This window comes from Colobus angolensis, unplaced genomic scaffold (genome assembly GCF_000951035.1).
Source record: "Colobus angolensis palliatus isolate OR3802 unplaced genomic scaffold, Cang.pa_1.0 Scaffold372, whole genome shotgun sequence".
NCBI classification, from domain to species: domain Eukaryota; kingdom Metazoa; phylum Chordata; class Mammalia; order Primates; family Cercopithecidae; genus Colobus; species Colobus angolensis.
In genome coordinates this window covers 1575303-1593757 of record NW_012117066.1, presented here as the reverse complement: position 1 = coordinate 1593757, position 18455 = coordinate 1575303, and the positions used below count along the sequence as shown (strand labels likewise).

General features: G+C 37.9%; 1 protein-coding gene across 1 annotated transcript in view; it reads right to left on the bottom strand.

Moving 5' to 3' along the window:
- ARIH1 (ariadne RBR E3 ubiquitin protein ligase 1) overlaps positions 1-18455 on the bottom strand; it is a 125752-nt gene that overhangs the window by 5363 nt on the left and 101934 nt on the right. Inside the window, exons 10-15 of the mRNA XM_011953830.1 lie at positions 16882-16988; positions 13796-13838; positions 13219-13290; positions 10161-10291; positions 8663-8720; positions 209-469 (exon numbers count right to left, since the gene is read on the bottom strand). Of these exons, the coding sequence (XP_011809220.1) occupies positions 209-469; positions 8663-8720; positions 10161-10291; positions 13219-13290; positions 13796-13838; positions 16882-16988 (672 nt within the window). The remainder of the gene's footprint in view (positions 1-208; positions 470-8662; positions 8721-10160; positions 10292-13218; positions 13291-13795; positions 13839-16881; positions 16989-18455) is intronic.

Here is an 18455-nt window from a genome sequence, read left to right as displayed (position 1 = left end):
TACCTAATCACTAACTGGCTAAACAACATCGATCTGAATATAATTTAGGACAGAAATAGAAATTTCTTGTATCTTTGTAATAAATACATTCGTCTATCTACATTTTCTGAATAAACAAGAACCCTGAAAACTCTGTATCTTATATATGAAAGATCAGGTAGTCCTATGATACAAGGTGGGCTTTTTCCTCACCCAGAACTACTCCTACCTCAAAGATAATGGACTGGTTATTCTTTTTGAGGTAGAAAGCGAAGACATAAGTGTACATGAGTGTGGCACGACACTGGCAGAGGACATCAACTGCTTTCTTCAGGAACTGCACCTCAATCCAGGACATGTTGTGCTGTTGCATCTCCTCCATTTTCTGTTTCACCTGAGCATATAGTTTGTGCTCAAAGCGCAGACTCTGCATGTGGTTCATATAGCGATTACAGTAGAACAGGTACCTCTGCAGGGCTGCCCTAGATCGCTGTCCCATTAAGAAAAATTGGGTGATATAATTATACACGTAAACTGTACACAAAAGGTGATTATCAAATTAAAACCACAATGAGGTATCACTTCACACCTGTTAGCATGGTTTTTATCAAAAAGATGAAAGGTAAGTCTTGGCAAAGATAAAGAAACAAGCAAACTCTTGATACATTGTTGATGGGAGTGTAACTTAGTAGAGCCATTATGGAAAATGGTATGGGGAGGTTCCTCAAAAAACTGAAAACAAAACTACCACAGAATCCAGCAATACCACTACTGTGTACATATGAAAAGGAACTGAAATCAGCATGTCAAAGGGATCTCTGTACTCTCACATTCACTGCAGCATTATTCACAATAGCCAACACATGGAATCCACCTAAGTGTCCATCAATGGATGAAGAGAGAAAGAAAACGTCATACATGTACACACACACAGGAGTACTCAGCCTCAAAAAAGGAATTCTGTTATTTGTGACAACATGGATGAATCTGGAGGACATCACACTAAGTGAAATAAGCCAGGCACAGAAAAGAAATACTACATGATCTCGCTTATACGTAGAAACTAAAAAAGTTGAACTCATAACAGAGTATAACCATGGTTACCAGAGGCTTAGGGGGTAAAGGGGTAGGAAGGGAGGGAATGGGGAGTTGGTGACCAAACAGTTGCAGATAGTCTGGATGAATAAGTTTTGAGATTTACTGCATAGCAGGGTGAATACAGTCAATAATAATATATATTTCAAAATAAGTATCATTTCAAATGTCTCACCACAAAAATGCTAAGGCAAGGCAACACAATAATTAGTGTGATTTAATCATTCCATTGTTTACATATTTCAACACATTCCACTGTACTCCATAGATATGTATAATTATGATTTGTCCATTAAAAATATTAATAATTTAAAAAGCTGATTTACTGATGAAACAGTACTGTGATCTAGGCTAAAATCAGGAATAGACATCTATTGCTACTTTTGTTATTTAATACTCTTGAAAAATGTCCTATTTATTGTACTTTCTAATTCCAGTATCCACAAGCCACACGTGACTACTTAAAATTCAATTTAAGAAACTAAAAATTCAGTTCCTCATTGCTCAATAATCACATGTGGTTAGTGACTACCAAATTAGACACTGGTGATAAAGAACATTTACAGCATTACAAAAATGTTCTATTGGATGGCACTGTTCTACAGTATGCAACAAGATGTAAAACAAGCAAAAAGCAGAGATATTTTTAAGTAGAAAACCACAGAGACAACTAGATACCATGTAACTCCTGATACAATAGAAAGCATAATCAATTAAGTATTCTGGGTTCCCCCCAACCACGGAATCTGAATTTGATCAAGTTCCTTGAATTAATCACCCGTTGCAGAAAATACAGGGATAGAAGAACCTATTAAATGACACCATGCAGTTGCAACCAGCAAAATCCATAATGTAGGAAACTCTACAGGACAACATGATCTAGTTTCTTCAACAAAGAAAAAAAAGCAAGGAGGGGGGAAGAGAAGGAACAACAGGTAGAGGAGACTCAAGAGATATCAATTAAATCCAAACTGTGGACCTATGTGGATCCCAATTTGAACCACTATAAAAGAAAATTTAAGAAAGGCCGGGTGTGGTGGCTCAAGGTTGTCATCCCAGCACTTTGGGAGGCTGAGGCTGGTGGACTGCCTAAACTCAGGAGTTTGAGCCAGCCTGGGCAGCAACACGGTGAAACCCTTTATCTACTAAAATACAAAAAATCAGCTGGGCGTGGTGGCATGTCCCTGTAATTCCAGCTACTTGGGAGGTTGAGGCAAGAAAACTGCTAGAACCCGGGAGGTGGAGGTTGCAATGAGCCAAGATCGCGCCACTGCACTCCAGCCTTGGTGACAGAATGAGACTTCGCCTCTAAGAAAAAAAAAAAAGCAAAATTTAAGATAATTGGGGATATCTGAACAACAGACAATTGATACCAACAGAGTATTGCTTTAAAACATAAACAGCTGACCACTGAACAATACAGGATTAAACTGTGAGTCCACTTATATGTGGATTTTTTTCAATAAATATATTGAAATTTTTTTTTGGAGGTTTGCAACAATTTGAAAACACTTGCGGACAAACCAAAACTAAGAAAAAGAGTTGTCATGAATGCATAAAACATATGTAGTCTATCTTATCATTTACTAACATAAAATATACATAAATCTATTAATAAAAAGTTGAGATCTATCAAAACTTATGCACACAAACTCTTACAGACTGTATATGGTACCATTCACAGTTGAGAGAAATGTAAACAAACGTAAAGATGCACATGGTACTCTGGAAAGGACTGTCAGTGCTATCAGAGAACACCAACAGAACATGAAAGTCTGGAAGGAGTGCACCACTGAAGACGTCATTGTTGTTATAGAAAAAACCATGGTATCATCAAACCTGAAACAATAAACTCCTGGTAGAGAAAACTGTGTCCAGATGTTGCCCATGACTTCACAGGATCTACAACAAAGCCCATCAAGGAAATCATGAAAGAGACTGTGGATATGGCAAAAAAAAAAGGTGGGAGGTGAGGGGTTAGCTAACAGACACCACACCAGAGGAATTAAAAGACCACTTCATGGAGATGAGCTGCTTCCAAACCAGTGCCAGATAATGAGGAAGAAGATGCTAAAGAAGCAGTGTCAGGAAATAAATTGACATTAGACCATTCGGCAGAAGGGTTCTGATTACTTAAGACTGCTTTGGATTTCTTTTATGAATGGACCCTTCTATTATACCAGCATTGAAACTAAAGCAAATGGAAGGAGGATTGTTACCATACAGAAACATTTTTAGAGAAACGAAAATGAAAAACAGATAAGGTTTTTCTCTAAAGTTATGCCAAGTGTGCCTGCATCTCCTGAATCCCGTTCAACTTCCTCTACCTCTGCCACTCGAGATAGCAAAACCAAGCCCTCCTGTATTTTCCTCCTCAGCCTACTCAACATGAAGACCTTTATGATGATCCACTTTATTTTTTTTTTTTGAGATGGAGTCTTGCTCTGTAGCCCAGGCTAGAGTGCAACGGCGCGACCTTGGTTCACTGCAACCTCCGCCTCCTGGGTTCAAGCAATTCTCCTGCCTCGGCTTCCCGAGTAGCTGGTATTACAGGCGCCTGCTACCACGCCCAGCTAAGTTTTGTATTTTTAGTAGAGATAGGGTTTCACCATGTTGGCCAGGCTGGTCTCAAACTGCCGACCTCAGGCGATCTGCCCGACTCAGCCTCCCAAAGTGTTCTGGTTACAGGCATGAGCCACCGGGCCCAGCTGATCCACTTCTACTTAATAAAAAGTAAACATTTTCTCTTCTTCACAATATTTTAAAGTAAGTTTTTCCTAGCATACTTCATTGTTAAGAACACAGTATAGGCCAGGCACAGTGGCTCACGCCTGTAAACCTAGCACTTTCGGAGGCCGAGGAGGGTGGATCACCTGAGGTCAGGAGTTCGAGACCAGCCTGACCAACACGGTGAAACCCCGTCTCTACTAAAAATACAAAAAAATTAGCCAGGCATGGTGGTACATGCCTGTAATCCCAGCTACTCAGAAGGCTGAGGCAGGAGAAGCGCTTGAACCCGGGAGGTAGAGGTTGCAGTGAGCCGAGATCTGCCACTGCACTCCAGCCTGAGTAACAAGAGTGAAGCTCCAGCTCCAAAAAAAAAAAAAAGCACACAGTATAAAAAAACATGTAACATACAAAACAGCGTTAATTGACTGTTACCGGTAAGGCTTCTGGTCAACAGTAAGCTATTAAAACAGGTAAGTTTTGGGAAAATCAAAAGTGGTATGTAGATTTTCCATTGTGGGGATAGGACGGATTAGTGTCCCTAACCCCTGCATTGTTCAAGAGTCAACTGTAATGGTATTACAGTTACGTAAAAAGAGTCTGTCTTTAGAGATACATAAAATATATTGTTATCAAAGTAACAATGTATCTAGTTTAGATTTTGTATTATTACATTGTAAAAATTATTCATATAAGGCCTCCACCATTACACCATAAATCTCTAGAGGGAATAGACTTTTAAAAAGGTAAAGTATTTCCAATACCTGATTTGCAGAAAATGATTAATAAATGCTTACTAAATGCAACCACTATCAAAGGGGTTCTTAACACACACACACTCTTTTCCTTTATCCTTACCTCCTCTTTCTCTCCCATGTTTTAAAGCCTACGTAACAGATACTACTTGGCCCTGTGGTTGGTCCCTTGCTTAGATATACTAATTCTGAGCCACATAATTAGCTAACCACATGATCCAGCATTATACAACAACAAAACACTTCAAAAAACCAACGCAAGTTGGGGGTGGTGGTGCACACCTCAAGTTGCCTCTAGTTCCTGCTAATGGGGAGGTTGAAGCAGAGGATCACTTGGGCCCAGGAGTTTAAGGCTACAGTGAGCTATGATTATGCCAACACACTCCAGGCTGAGTTACAGAGTGAGACCCTCACCTCAAGGAAAAAACAAAACAAAACCATAGCCATGTTATTTCAAGAGAGTCAGGTAGGTATCAAACCAATGCTTATGAACAGGAAAATTATGCCAATCTGAAAATATGTGGAAAATCTACTTGGCATTTTATCTTCCCCTAAAGTACTAATATTTTCAAGCCTGTCAAATTCCCCAAATGAAATGAAAACCCTCTCTTACCATATTGACATGTATGATGCTATGGGACTTGATTTAATCTAAGAATTCTGAAACTGCTTCTCACTAAAATTCAACATGAAAAAAGAAAACCCATACACCACTGCTAATAAGATTTTTTTTTTTTTTTTTTGGAGACAGGGTCTTGCTCTGTTGCTCAGGCTAGAGTGCAGTCGCACAACCATGGCACACTGAAGTCTTAACTTCCCAGGCTCAAGTGATCCTCCCACCTCAGCCAGCATGTACTACCACACCTGGCTAATTTTTAATAAATTTTTTGTAGAGACAGGGTCTCAGTTGTTGCCCAGTCTGATCTCAAACTCCCGCGCTCAATCCTCTCGCCTCAGCGTCCCAAAGTGCTAGGACTGCAGGCGTGAGCCACTGAGCCTGATGAACACAAATTCTCCAATCAAATGCCAGAATCTGGAATGTGAGAAATGCAATCAGTGACCTGAAAACAGTTTGGGGAGCAGGGAAAAGCCTACAAACTTGACTGCTTAGAATAGGGGTATGTGAACTCTGGCCTGCATGACAAATCCAGCTACCACCTGTCTTTGTAAATAAAACTGTTTCGTTTTCTTTGTTGGTTTTTGTTCTGATATAGGGTCTCTGTCATCCAGGCTGAAGAGTGGTGGCCTGATCATGGCTCACTGCAGCCTGGAACTCCTGAGCTCAAGCAATCCTCCCACCTCAGCTCCTAAATAGCTGAGGCACACACCAGCATGCATGGCTAATTTAAAAACCCTTTTTTTTTTTTTTGTAGAGATGAGGGGGTCTCAATATGTTGCTCAGGCTGGTTTTGAACTCCTGGCCTCAAGTGATCCTTGGCCTTGGCCTCCCAAAGCACTAAGATTACAGGTTTGAGCCATCATGCCCAGCCAGTAAATAAAATTTACTCGGAACAGTTATACCTATTCATTTAAGTCTATGGCTGCTTTAGCATTATAAGGGCAGAGGCAGAGTTGAGCAGTCACAACAGAAATTATGTAGTATGCAAAGCTAAAAATATATACCATCTGATTCTTCACAGAAAAAGTTCGCTGACCCTAGTCTAGAGGACAAGGAGATTCAAATATCCACCACTGTCAGCACTGCGGTGCAACATAATGAATCAACAGTTTTCTATAACACAGGTACATCTTTTGCAGGGCAGTCAAGGTACCATGGAGGATCTTTTGAATATGTGTCAACCTTCTAGTAATTGTTCAGACTACAACTCCCAGTAAATGCTAGGCCAGAGCCTGGGAGTAGGGAAAGATGAGGAGGCCAGACAGGCATGCAATGGGTGATCCTTTCAGGGAGGCGTGGCTCCCAATCAGTTAGTCAACCAACCAACCAATGGAGTGATAGGAAATCTTTTCTTGTACTACCACAGTTACAGAAGATTCTAGTTTAGTCCAACAGATGTGAATAGAAAAATAATCCATTTTAGTATCTAGAATCTAAACATTAGACTCTGGCTCAAAAGCTATGCACATAACCCACCCTCTCTGTAGATCTCAGAAAGGGATTCTACCGGCATCCAAATAAAGACCAGGTGAGGTCAAGGATAACCTACATATATTTTCTTTCTTGATAAACAGCATATCTGTCTAGATAACTTTATCAGGTTAATGGAGAGAAAAAAGGTGATAAGAACATATATCCATAATACATTCTGGGCAAATCAAGTAATGCATCATAAAAATTAATGTTGGAAATATAGAAATATATAGAAAGTGGGATATGACTTAAGGGACATCATTTAAGAAAGAAAAGAAAATTGGTGGGAGAGTAAGTTATCTCATGATATTTAACAGTACAGTAATAATACATTTTTAAAACCCCAACAACAGTATCTACCAAATTAACATTTACTTCAGTTTCACTGATTTTGTGGCTCTCTTGGTTTGGCTGTAGAGCTGTGCAAGAACATAAGAGTTTATAGCTGGTTTTTGTTTATATATATTTAAATAATATCATAATAAATATAATATAAACCAATATTGGGATTTGTAGGGATTTTTTTCCCCTGTAAATGGACCCAAACATTGTGAAGGTCTGTGAAACATCATTTATAATTACAAAATATAATCTCCCAGTCATTTTATTATTTATTTATTTATTTATTTATTTAGGGATAGAGTCTCACTCTGGAGTACAGTGGCACCATCTTGGCTCACTGCAGCCTCTGCCTCCTGGGTTCAAGTGATTCTCTTGCCTCAGCCTCCTGAGTAGCTGGGATTACAAGTGCAAGCCACCATGCCCAGCTAATTTTTGTATTTTTAGCACAGACAGGGTTTCACCATGTTGGCCAGGCTGGTATGGAACTCCTGACCTCAGGTGATCCGCCTACCTCGGCCTCCCAAAGTGCTGGGATTACAGCAAGCCCGGCTGAATTTCCTGGTCTTTTTAAAAAGGGAGAGACAAAACTTTCACTTCTAACAATATGACAGACTAGGTTACATATATATTCACTTCTATATATGATATTTTTATTAGAAATACATTTTGAAGATATGTTAACAAGTAAAACAATAAAAAAACAAACCATGTTTTAGATTGTATCCTGGTTAGGAAAACCATTTGAAAAGAGTATTTCTGGGACAACTGGGGAATTTCAATATGGAATGGGCGAATGTAGGAACTATTAAATTCCAGGGTTCTACAATTATGATAAAATCACCAGACTGAAAGGAATGAAAAGTGCTTTAGAATCTAATCCACACCTAGTGTTTGGATTCCTTCTGTAATAGTGGGTCATTTCCCTATCTAGCAATAGGGAATTTCTCAGCTCCTGAGACACTCCATTCCAAATCAGCTCACCGATAATCATCAGAGCTTCTTGATGAACAAAAAGGTTTAAAAAACCTTAAGGAAGATATTGCCTATAAAGAGCACCAGGGTCATTTAACAAATGCTGTTCACTACTGTTCTTCTTGGGGTAGGAGGGATCTTTGAACAAGACTCTACCAAAAGCTAAAATGTACTATGTAACTACACTAATGAAAAGAAAATAAACTTACTCTAAGTAAGAATGTTCTTGATAAATATTTTGGATAAGATTCCCTTTCTAAATGTAAATAGATATCCAATATTTACTGGAATATCTGGAATATCCAAGATTTACTGGAATGTCTTTCAGAATTGAAAACTTCTACTCAATTATTCCCTCGGCCGGGCGCAGTGGCTCAAGTCTGCAATCTCAGCACTTTGGGAGGCCGAGGCCAGTGGATCACGAGGTCAGGAGTTCGAGACTAGCCTGACTACTAAAAATACAAAAATTAGCAGGGTGTGGTGGCACGTGCCTGTAATCCCAGCTACTCAGGAGGCTGAGGCAGGACAATCACTTGAACCCAGGAGGCGGAGGTTGCAGTGAGCTGAGATCGCGCCACTACACTCTAGCCTGGGCAACAGAGCGAGACACCGTCTCAAAAAAAAAAAATTATTCTCTAATGAATATGAATATACAATGTGCATTCTTAGTCAACTATTACCCTGTAATACATATACTTACCTCCTGTGCATCTCTTGCTGCCTTTGCATCATCCTCATTATAGCGGTTACAGTTGTACCTTCAAGTAAATAAAGAGGATTTCATAAAGAAAAAAAAAATCAATGAAAAGGGAAAAAAAAAAAAATCCCAGAATTTTAACCTGGATTTACAGATTATCTAACACCAACGTTGTCTTTTATAACAGAGAAACTGAGATGTTAAAACACCCAGGGTTCTACTGCTACGACAGAATTAGCAGGCTGAAAGGAACTGTTCTAACCCTATCTAGTGTTTGAATCCTCTATAATAAATTAGTTCTTTATCCAGTGATAGGAAATTCCCCACCTCCTGAGGCAGTCCATTTCAAATCAACTCACCTATCATTATTAGAAAACACTATCCTTCTAGAACCTTTGGCTCTTGTCTGAATTCCTAACGCAACTTTTTGAGAAAGAGACAAACTTTTCTCTTAGGCCATCTGTTACTTAAGCCAAATATTTCTAATTTTCCAGGATTATTCACCTTATCTGCTCTTTTATAAACCCACAGAGAACCAACAGTTGACAACCTACCAGGTAATAGATGCTGTGCTATGTGCTTTGCTATTATAGTTTTTCAGAGTCATTTAAAACTGTATGATATACAGAACGGTGGGAAGTGGGAAACATACCCAGAGAGGTCAGCTCAGAGCGTAGATGAGTAAGACTTGCACTTCCCCTGGAGTGGTTACTATACCCCAGTTATGGGAGCAGCTATTTCTTGAGTGCTTACTATATACCATGCACTTGGCTAAGGACTTTAAATGTACTAACACATTTAATCCCTTAAACATTTTATGAAATATGCATTATTTTCTTCATTGAGAAGATGAAGAATAGAATTTAGAGAGGATGGGAAACATACTTAAGAGTATGACAGAGTTTCAGAGCTTAAACTTTTGCCTGTCACCCAATGGAGGCTTATGCCCTTAACCAGTGAGAGAACTGCTCATATGCTGTGTAAGATTCTTTTTTTTGAGACAGAGTTTCGCTCTTGTTGCCCAGGCTGGAGTGCAATGGGGAGATTTTGGCTCACCGCAACCTCCACCTCCTGAGTTCAAGCAATTCTCCTGCCTCAGCCTCCCAAGTAGCTGGGATTACAGGCATGTGCCACCACGCCTGGCTAATTTTGTATTTTTAATAGAGACGGGGTTTCTCCATGTTGGTCAGGCTGGTCCCGAACTCCCGACCTCAGGTGATCCACCCACCTTGGCCTCCCAAAGTGCTGGGATTACAGGTGTGAGCCACCGCGCCTGGCCCAAGATTCTTATATTAGTTCAAGTAAGCCATTAATAAAATGAGGAAAACAGTGTGTGTGTGTGTGTGTGTGTGTGTCTGCATATACTTACAACATTAATCACATACTACGTATTTATTTAGCTTGCAAGTTAGATGGTGATATCTATGAGATAAAAATGTTATTCATAATACATGGCACATACCTATGTAAATACATTCTTCCCTTAATTTCCCCAACCTACCAGGCAGATCCATGTGGTTCCCACGGGCCAAGACACACCCAGCAAAACTCTGCTTTACAATTCTGGTTACGACAGACCATGTGATTACAACCACCATCCTTCTCAATTGTGACATGGCATTTGGGACACTCCTATGAAAAGAAACTATAAAGTTGGTGTCAATGCTACACTAGATTGCATTACTAACATTAAAGAAAAGCCAGTTCTAGATTTGGTTTTTAAACATCTTATTTATTGTGGTTAATACACATAAAGCACTTAGAACAGTGTTGAACACTTAAGCACTATTTAAAGTGAGCTGTTACCATTATTACCACTGGCTTTTAAGACGTACAATTTAAGGACTTGTTTTTTTAAACTTAGAGTCTCACTACGTTGCCCAGGTTGTAGTGCAGTGGCTATTCAGAGGCCCAATCATAGCTCACTAAAGCCTTGAACTTCTGGAGTCAAGTGATCTTCCCACCTCAGCCTTCCTAGGATTTCTTTTTAAGCAGAGTTGAGAGACAAAAACATTTTAAGTATTTAGTAATAATAGTATTATGGGAGATAAAAGCATTCTATTCATATAAATATACTACACTCTCTAGTGTCATCTAGAAATAATGGAGTACTTCCCATATCCCATGCACTGTTGTCAGTGTTTTATATGTATCAACTAATAATTTCTTATAGTGGTGCTATTCCTATTTCCATTTGTCAGATTAATAAACTAAGGGAGAAAGAAATTATAAAGAAGCTAGTCCAAGGTCACATAAGTAAAGTCAGGATCCAAATCCAAGCAATCTGACTTCACTGTCAGGTAACTAGGAAATCAGACCTTGATTGGTAAATTCATTTTGTGACTACTGGATTTTCCAAGTTTCTCCTGCCAAATACCCAGATTTTAAATTCTTTTCATTGTACTCCTTAACAAGTATGCTACAGAGATCATGTTAGATTATTTTTTTCCAAGTCCAAATCATTTTTTCTTTTTGACACAGGGCCTCACTGTTGCCCAGGCTGGAGTGCAGCAGTGCAATCACGGCTCACTGCAGGTTTGACCTCAAGGGCTCAAGTCAAGTCATCCTCCCACCTCAGTCTCCCAAGTAATGGGACTACAGGCACATGCCACCATGCTCGGCTAATTTTTGAATTTTTTGATGAGGTGGCTCAAGCAATCTGCCCACCTTGGCCTCCCAAAGTGTTGGGATTACAGGTGTGAGCCACTGACCTGGCCTCATATCATATTCTTAGTTGCTAGTAAGCCAAAATTACCTCTCTGTAGGCCTATGGTTTTTTTGTTCTTGCATTTGTGATTGAGGTTTGTAACTCCCCCAAGGAGGGAACATGACCCACTATATTAGTATTTGCACAATTTGGCCTTCTTTACGGAACTGACTATGCTGCCCATCAACGATAGCAATTTAAAATAGGCCAATATAGCATTTTTTAAAATTATATATTTCAAATCAAATTTTTGAAATCACCCACATAAGAAATTTTACATTTTTCCAAACAAGCAAATTTCAGGCATAAAATGTTTCATTCTAAATTTCTTGGTTACAATTAACCAAATAGTATTACACTTCCAAAATGTTAGGATATCACTGACAATATGCAAATCTGTTTAGGGAGGTAATAATCTTAAAAGCTTCTAAAACCTCAAGAGAAAGACTCTTCGGTTTTCTCTCAAAAATACTGAGCAGCTAAATTTGCTTTACAAATTGCCATTCTTCCTTGGTAATCTATAATCTAAACTAAGCCAAACATATTCAAGCCTGTACTCCCTATTTTAAACATCTTCGGGGCTTACGAGTAGGAATTTCTCTAAATGTAGAAAAAAGGCGACCATTTAAACAATTTAGTGAAAATATAATTGCCTTATTCTAAATATAAGTTTTTCAGAGCATATTAAAGAATTCTGGAACTTTAAGGAACATTTCTTGTGGGAAAATCTTCCATTTTCAAAAAAAGAATGCTTGGTTAAGAATTTTTTTTAATAACAAAAGAAGTAACCACTTTCTGATATTACAGTATATTTACAGTAAGGTTTTCTTTGATTGACGTGAGTTATGCTTATCGTGATGGTTTTGAAGGGAACAAAAAAATATTTCTACCATATATTCCTTAAAGAATTAGGCATTTGTTTTATGTGGCAAGATTCACTGTTTCACTACTTTCCGGGAGATAGAAATGTATATTCATGTTTTATCCGTAAATATGTAAGATGTATACTCAAACACACACAGATAACTTGTGTTGGCCTTCACTGTTTACGCACTTCTTACTCTCATTGTCCTGTGATGAGTGACTGAACAGTTCAAAGATAACTTTATATACTATGGGTCAAACAACTCGGCATTCTTTAAAGCATCATCTTTACATGTACAAAATAATAGTAAAAATGAATAGCCCATGAACCACCCTACCATTCATTACCCAAGTCACTCACTATGTGGACAGGATAGGACTGAATTACATAAAGGATGGATAATACAACTTTGTATTGAAAGACTAGCTGGGTACACGGCTGGCATTCAAATGCTTGCTCATTATATTAATGATTGAGGAGAAGGGTACTCAAGACTTAAACACTTGTAAGACATTTGTCTGGGGTTAATAAAGTGGCTTGTGGTCATAAAGAGATTGAATTTTGAAACTAGTATCAAGAGCAATATACTTCCAAAAAAAAATTAGGAACAAAAATGTAAATCAGCCTAATAGAACCAAGCTAGGCGGAGTAAACTCCAATACATTCGTATACTAAACGGCAGCCAAGCACAAATCCCACACTTGAAAAATTATCAGTTTTTTCCTCTATAGAAAACTAATTTTTTTCCAGAAGAAACCTAAGGCAGACAACTGTGGATACTGTAGTACAGTACTCAATACTCTAAAATAAACTCAAAGACAAAAAGGAAATAACAGGCAAGCATTCTGGAAAAAAAAAAAACAAAGACTCAATGAAGAAAAAGATAAAACGAAGCCTGTAAGTAGGTCACCTTATTGCTTTTGCTAATGCCAAAACACCAACCCTTATCATTTTCATTACCAAGAATTACTGAAGGAAAACACTAACCTTTGTGTTGGCTGCAATCCAATTGGAGGTTTCACTGTCATCGTCACACTTTTTAATCCATTTCTTTAACCACTGTTTGAAAACAACAATTGTTAGAATACAACAAAAGACTTTAAAAAATAGCAAATTACTTTAGCACTTAACTATAGTCAAGCTTAAATGTAAAAGCCAATGAATAAGATTATCACTAGGCTCACATCTTCTTAAGCCAGGGAAATCCCATAGCTATAATGTCCAGTATATATAAAATCAACCAAAGCAGGATTTTCTTTGGCAGAAGCTGAGTGGGGAACCTAGAGCTTGAAAAGAAGCCCAACTACAAGGTGTGTATTCCCCTAATTACAAAGCCTGACAAAAAGGTGCCTTAGCCATGGTTATCCTAGTAATAATCAGGAGCTGACTTGACTTATACTAAGGAATCACCTCTGAATACATGCAATAATCATCCGAAATTAAAAGCGTTAAAAAAAAAAAAAAACCTACCGATAGATAAAATCATCAGCTATGATTTTCATTCACTAAGTCTTAGAAGTGTGTCATTACATTATTTAAAAATGGAAATGTCAGACAAACTCACCTTACATTTAACAGGATCATGCCAATTTTCTCCACAGTTAAAGCTGTTAAGAGATACAAAGAGTTAACAGAATTAAGGACTACCTATAGTAAGTAAGTAAATAAGCCAATCATTTCATGCCTTAATAGTTCCACACTCACTAGTTTCTAGTGACTGGCAAATACAAGGAGAGAATCCATGTCTGCTTTACAGTTAATTACCTAGAATTTAGTATTAGAACTAAAACACAGTGGGTACTCAATATGTGTGAAATGAAGAATGACTATATAAGCATGAAGACACGCTTTGATGACAATTTCATAATAATTGTTGCTAAGATGCCTCAGACTATATTGAGAAGTTTCAACCCATGCTTCATCAGTGTATTTTTAATCTTTTATTTAACACCCTAAATGAAGAATAAAAGGCTGACTTTGTAGGTTACTTATATAATTTAGTACTAATACACAGTAAACAATACATGGGAAGCAAATAGGTCACATCTTTGCATTATTTAAACAAAAGAACCTCAGCCCTGTAGAGGGAAATGGTACTGGGCAAGGTATAAAAAAAAAAAGACTACTTACTAAACATGTGTTAATCGGTAATTCACTTTTGTTTTCTAAGCTCATGACGTATACATTTGTAAAAGAAGGATAATTAACAAACACAAATGCTTAAGAAAAAAATAATAAAACGACAGATTAGCGAATTAAGTAATTTACGAATGGCAAAAAATCCTTTGCTAAAGAGAGAAACAAACTACTATTGATTTAAATCAGGTTAAGATAAATGGTTATTTCTGAAAAGAAAGATGGGGAATGGGAAGAAACATGGAACCAAGGAGCTTCAAATATATTTGTCATGTTTTATCTCTTAATGAAGAAAAACAAAATACTAATTTCGATTTAGCTGGATTGTAGCTACATAGGGTATTCACTGTTGTATTCTCTATACTTTGTTTGACATGTGTCATGCTAAAAATACATTGGAAAGTAGGTATTATCCACCTTTTCTCTAAAATAACAATGCATATTTAATCTTTATCATAACAGTATGTATTTTACACATATTCAATCTCTGTGAGCTTACCTGCTCTTTTTGGAAATATTTATTATTAATGATGTGTTAAGTGTAATTCTATAGATGTTTGGAGGAAAAAAAGAAAGGTATGGCATACCAATAAAATATCTACCCCCCATCCCCCCAAAAATATCTGGTTGGCCATGGTGCTTCTTGCCAGTAATCCCAGCAGTCAGGGAGGGCCAAGGCAGGTGGATCACTTGAGGCCAGGAGTTCAAGACCAGCCTGGGCAACATGGTGAAATGCTGTCTCTAAAATAAATATATAAATAAATAAATCAATCAATAAATAAGCAAGCAAGCAAGCAAGCCAGGCGTGGTGGCACACGCCTGTAATCCCAGCTACTCGTGGGGGCACAAGAATCGCTAGAACGTGGGAAGCAAAGGTTACAGTACGAGATCGTGCCACGTATTTCAGCCTGGGTGATGGAGACCCTCTCTCAAAACAAAACAAAACAAAAAAATCTATTTGCTGGGTCTAGAGCCCCTTGGCTTGACGGGCTTCTTACTCCTCAAGACCCTCAAAGGAACAGAAAATCATACGAAACTTCTAGCAGGATATAAATGTTAGTGTCCCACTAAAATATGTATGTTAAAACTTAATAACCAATGTGACAGCATTAGGATGTGGAGCCTTTAGGAGGTGAATGGAATTGGCATCCTTTAAAAAAAAAAAAAAAGGGCCCAGAGAGCTGCCTTGTCCTTTCCACCATATGAGGATCCAGCAAGTAGGCACCATCTATGAACCAGAAAAGTGGGCCCTCACCAGACAACAAATCTTTTGGCACCTTGATCTTGGACTTCTCACCCTTAAGAACTGTAAGAAATAAATTTATGTTGTTTAGAAGCCACCCAGTTTATGGTCTTTTGTTATAACAGCCTGAACATTAAGACAGAAAATGGTACCAAGAAGTGAGGGTGCTGTTGTAACAAAACCAAAAATGTGAAAGCCGATTTGAAACTAGGTAATAAGTAGAGGCTGGAAGAGCTTGGAAATGCAAGCTAGAAAAAGCCTAGATCACTGTGAATGAACTGAACTGTTAAGGGTAATTCTGGTGAGGATTCAGAAAGACAGAAGTGTGGGGAATGCCTCAATCATAGAGAAAACCTAAATAAATGGCCATGAACAGAATGTTTTAGAAATAATGGACATTAAAGGCCATTATGATGAGGTATCAGATGAAAATGAGGAACATGCTGTTAGAAACTAGAAGAAAGGCCATCCTTGCTATAAAGTGGCAAAGAAGTTGGCTGAATTGTTTTGGGGAAGGTAGAGATATGAAACTGAGTATCTGGTTGAGGAAATTACCAAGCAAAGTGTTGAAGATGCAGCTTAGCTTCTCTTCAACGTTTATAGAAAATGCAAGAATAGATGAATGACCTAGAGATAAACTGTTAATCAAAACGAAATAAGAAGTCAAAAATTTGAAAAATTTTCAGCCTATCCACTTTGGAAAAAACAAGAACACCCGTAAAGGAGCCTGAACTGATTAAGACATCCCCTAATATGTGGCACTGGAAACTTCCTGGCACTTCAAATCTAGAATTCAGAGGCTGAAGAGTATACTATAGAACTCCAAAAGCCCAAGTTACTAAGAAAGCTGGGCAAGAAGGGCCACAGGAAAACTCTCAGTTAAAAAGGAGACCATCAGCCGAATTTACCTGCACATTTCCTTTGCATAAGTAAGGTTAAAATTTGGCAGAGTAAAGGAAAACGTATAGTCCCAAATCTACAACTTTGCTTCCCTTAAGTTACAGTGGAGCATACAGGAAGATATGATTAGAGTTGTATATTTTCTCCATAAAAAAAAAATTCAAAAAAGTTAGATCAAGGAAAGAGGATAAAATTTTTAAGACGTGACCTTTTCATACAATTCTCAAAGAGATATATACTATTTTAAACCAGTATCAAACATCTCCCTGCCTAAGGGAAACATTTGTTTTCTTCTATTTTACTACCAAGAATAAACAGGAGAAATAAAAACGCTTTGTGCACTATTTCAATTTAGGAAATTACTTGCTTACCAAAATTGGCGCCCACATTTGCAGCGAACAGGTTTAGCATCAGGATATTGGACTTTAACAACATGGTGGCAATCTGGGGCAGGACACCACTTTAACAGTCGATTGCACTGAAATACAAGTTAGAAAATAAAAAATGACAGCTGGTTGGGCACAGTGGCTCACACCTATAATCCCAGAACTTAGGGAGGCCAAGGCGGGAGGACTGTTTGAGGTCAAGCACTCAAGACCAGCCCGGGTAACATAGCAAGACGTTGTCTCTACCTTAAAAAAAAAAAGATTTTAGCCAGTCACGGTAGTATGTGCCTATAGTCCCGACTACACAGTAGGCCGAGGCAAGAGGATCACTTGAGCCCAGAAGGTAGAGGCTGCAGACAGCTGTGATCATCTGCTGCACTCCAGCTTCGGTGTCAGAATGAGGCCCTGCCTCAAAAAAAGGCAGCAAATTAAACTAGGTCATGATGCAAGATTTAATAGTACATCAAGCAATTATTTATATTGCTTCTCTGGTACAAGGGGCAAATGGGGGATGATGACACAAGCTTATGAAAACTTGCTGTGCAACACTTTCAGATGTACTGTTTTTTTTTGGGTTTTTTTTTGTTTTTTTTTTTTAAGATGACTGATCCTTGAAGACTTGGTTTTATAAAATACATGAATTATCTCTTGTTCTATGTTCTTTTAATCCCACTGAAACTTTAATTAAATATTATGCATGTGATCATTAAAAAGCACTAATTTATTTATAGTTCTATTTCAGGACAATTTTCAAAAGACACAAGAAAATCAGATAGACTCTTTATCAAGGAAGGTGCTTAGATGCTACAGAACAGTTCAAGATAGGCTAAAGGATATACATACAAATTCTCCCATAAAAAGCTCTTGTAAGAAAAAACAAAACCCAGTTCCTAAACCACAGGCAGAGAGTACATTTAGTTCCTCAGAAGGAAATACAACTTTTATAGTATTTTTATTATGAAACAAAACACTGCACCAGAATTCAGAAGTCCATTGACCATTTCAAATAATACATTATTTCTAAAATAGGCTGTTTCCAGGTTTAATCTCTAACAAAAATAATTACTTTTTAGAATTAGAAGACCAAGTTACACTGATGTTGTCATACAGGATCTGGTAAACTCCTCTGTAAAGAGCCAAGAGGGTAAAGAATTTTGGTTTTGCAGGCCAGAACAGCCTCCGTAGCAACTACTCAACTCTGCCACTGTAGCACAAAAGGAGTCATAGAACAAATGGGCAAAGGCATGGTCCAATAAAGTATAGCATTCTTTATTAACGAGATTTACTGGTAATGAAACCTAAAACGAGCAGAGAAATAGCAGGGTTAGAATCTCAAACATGGTTACAAACATGACACGATTAGTAATCTACCACAATTCTCTGCTATGGTAAAGAAAAATAAAGAAAGAATACACTAAAAATGATTTTACTATCCAAGGTCAAGATATATGGAGAGATCTACTTACTGGTTTCTCATACTCTTTTATTTTATTTTACTTTTTATTAAGAGGGAGTCTCGCTCTGACATCCGGGCTGGAGTGCAGTGGCGCGATCTCGGC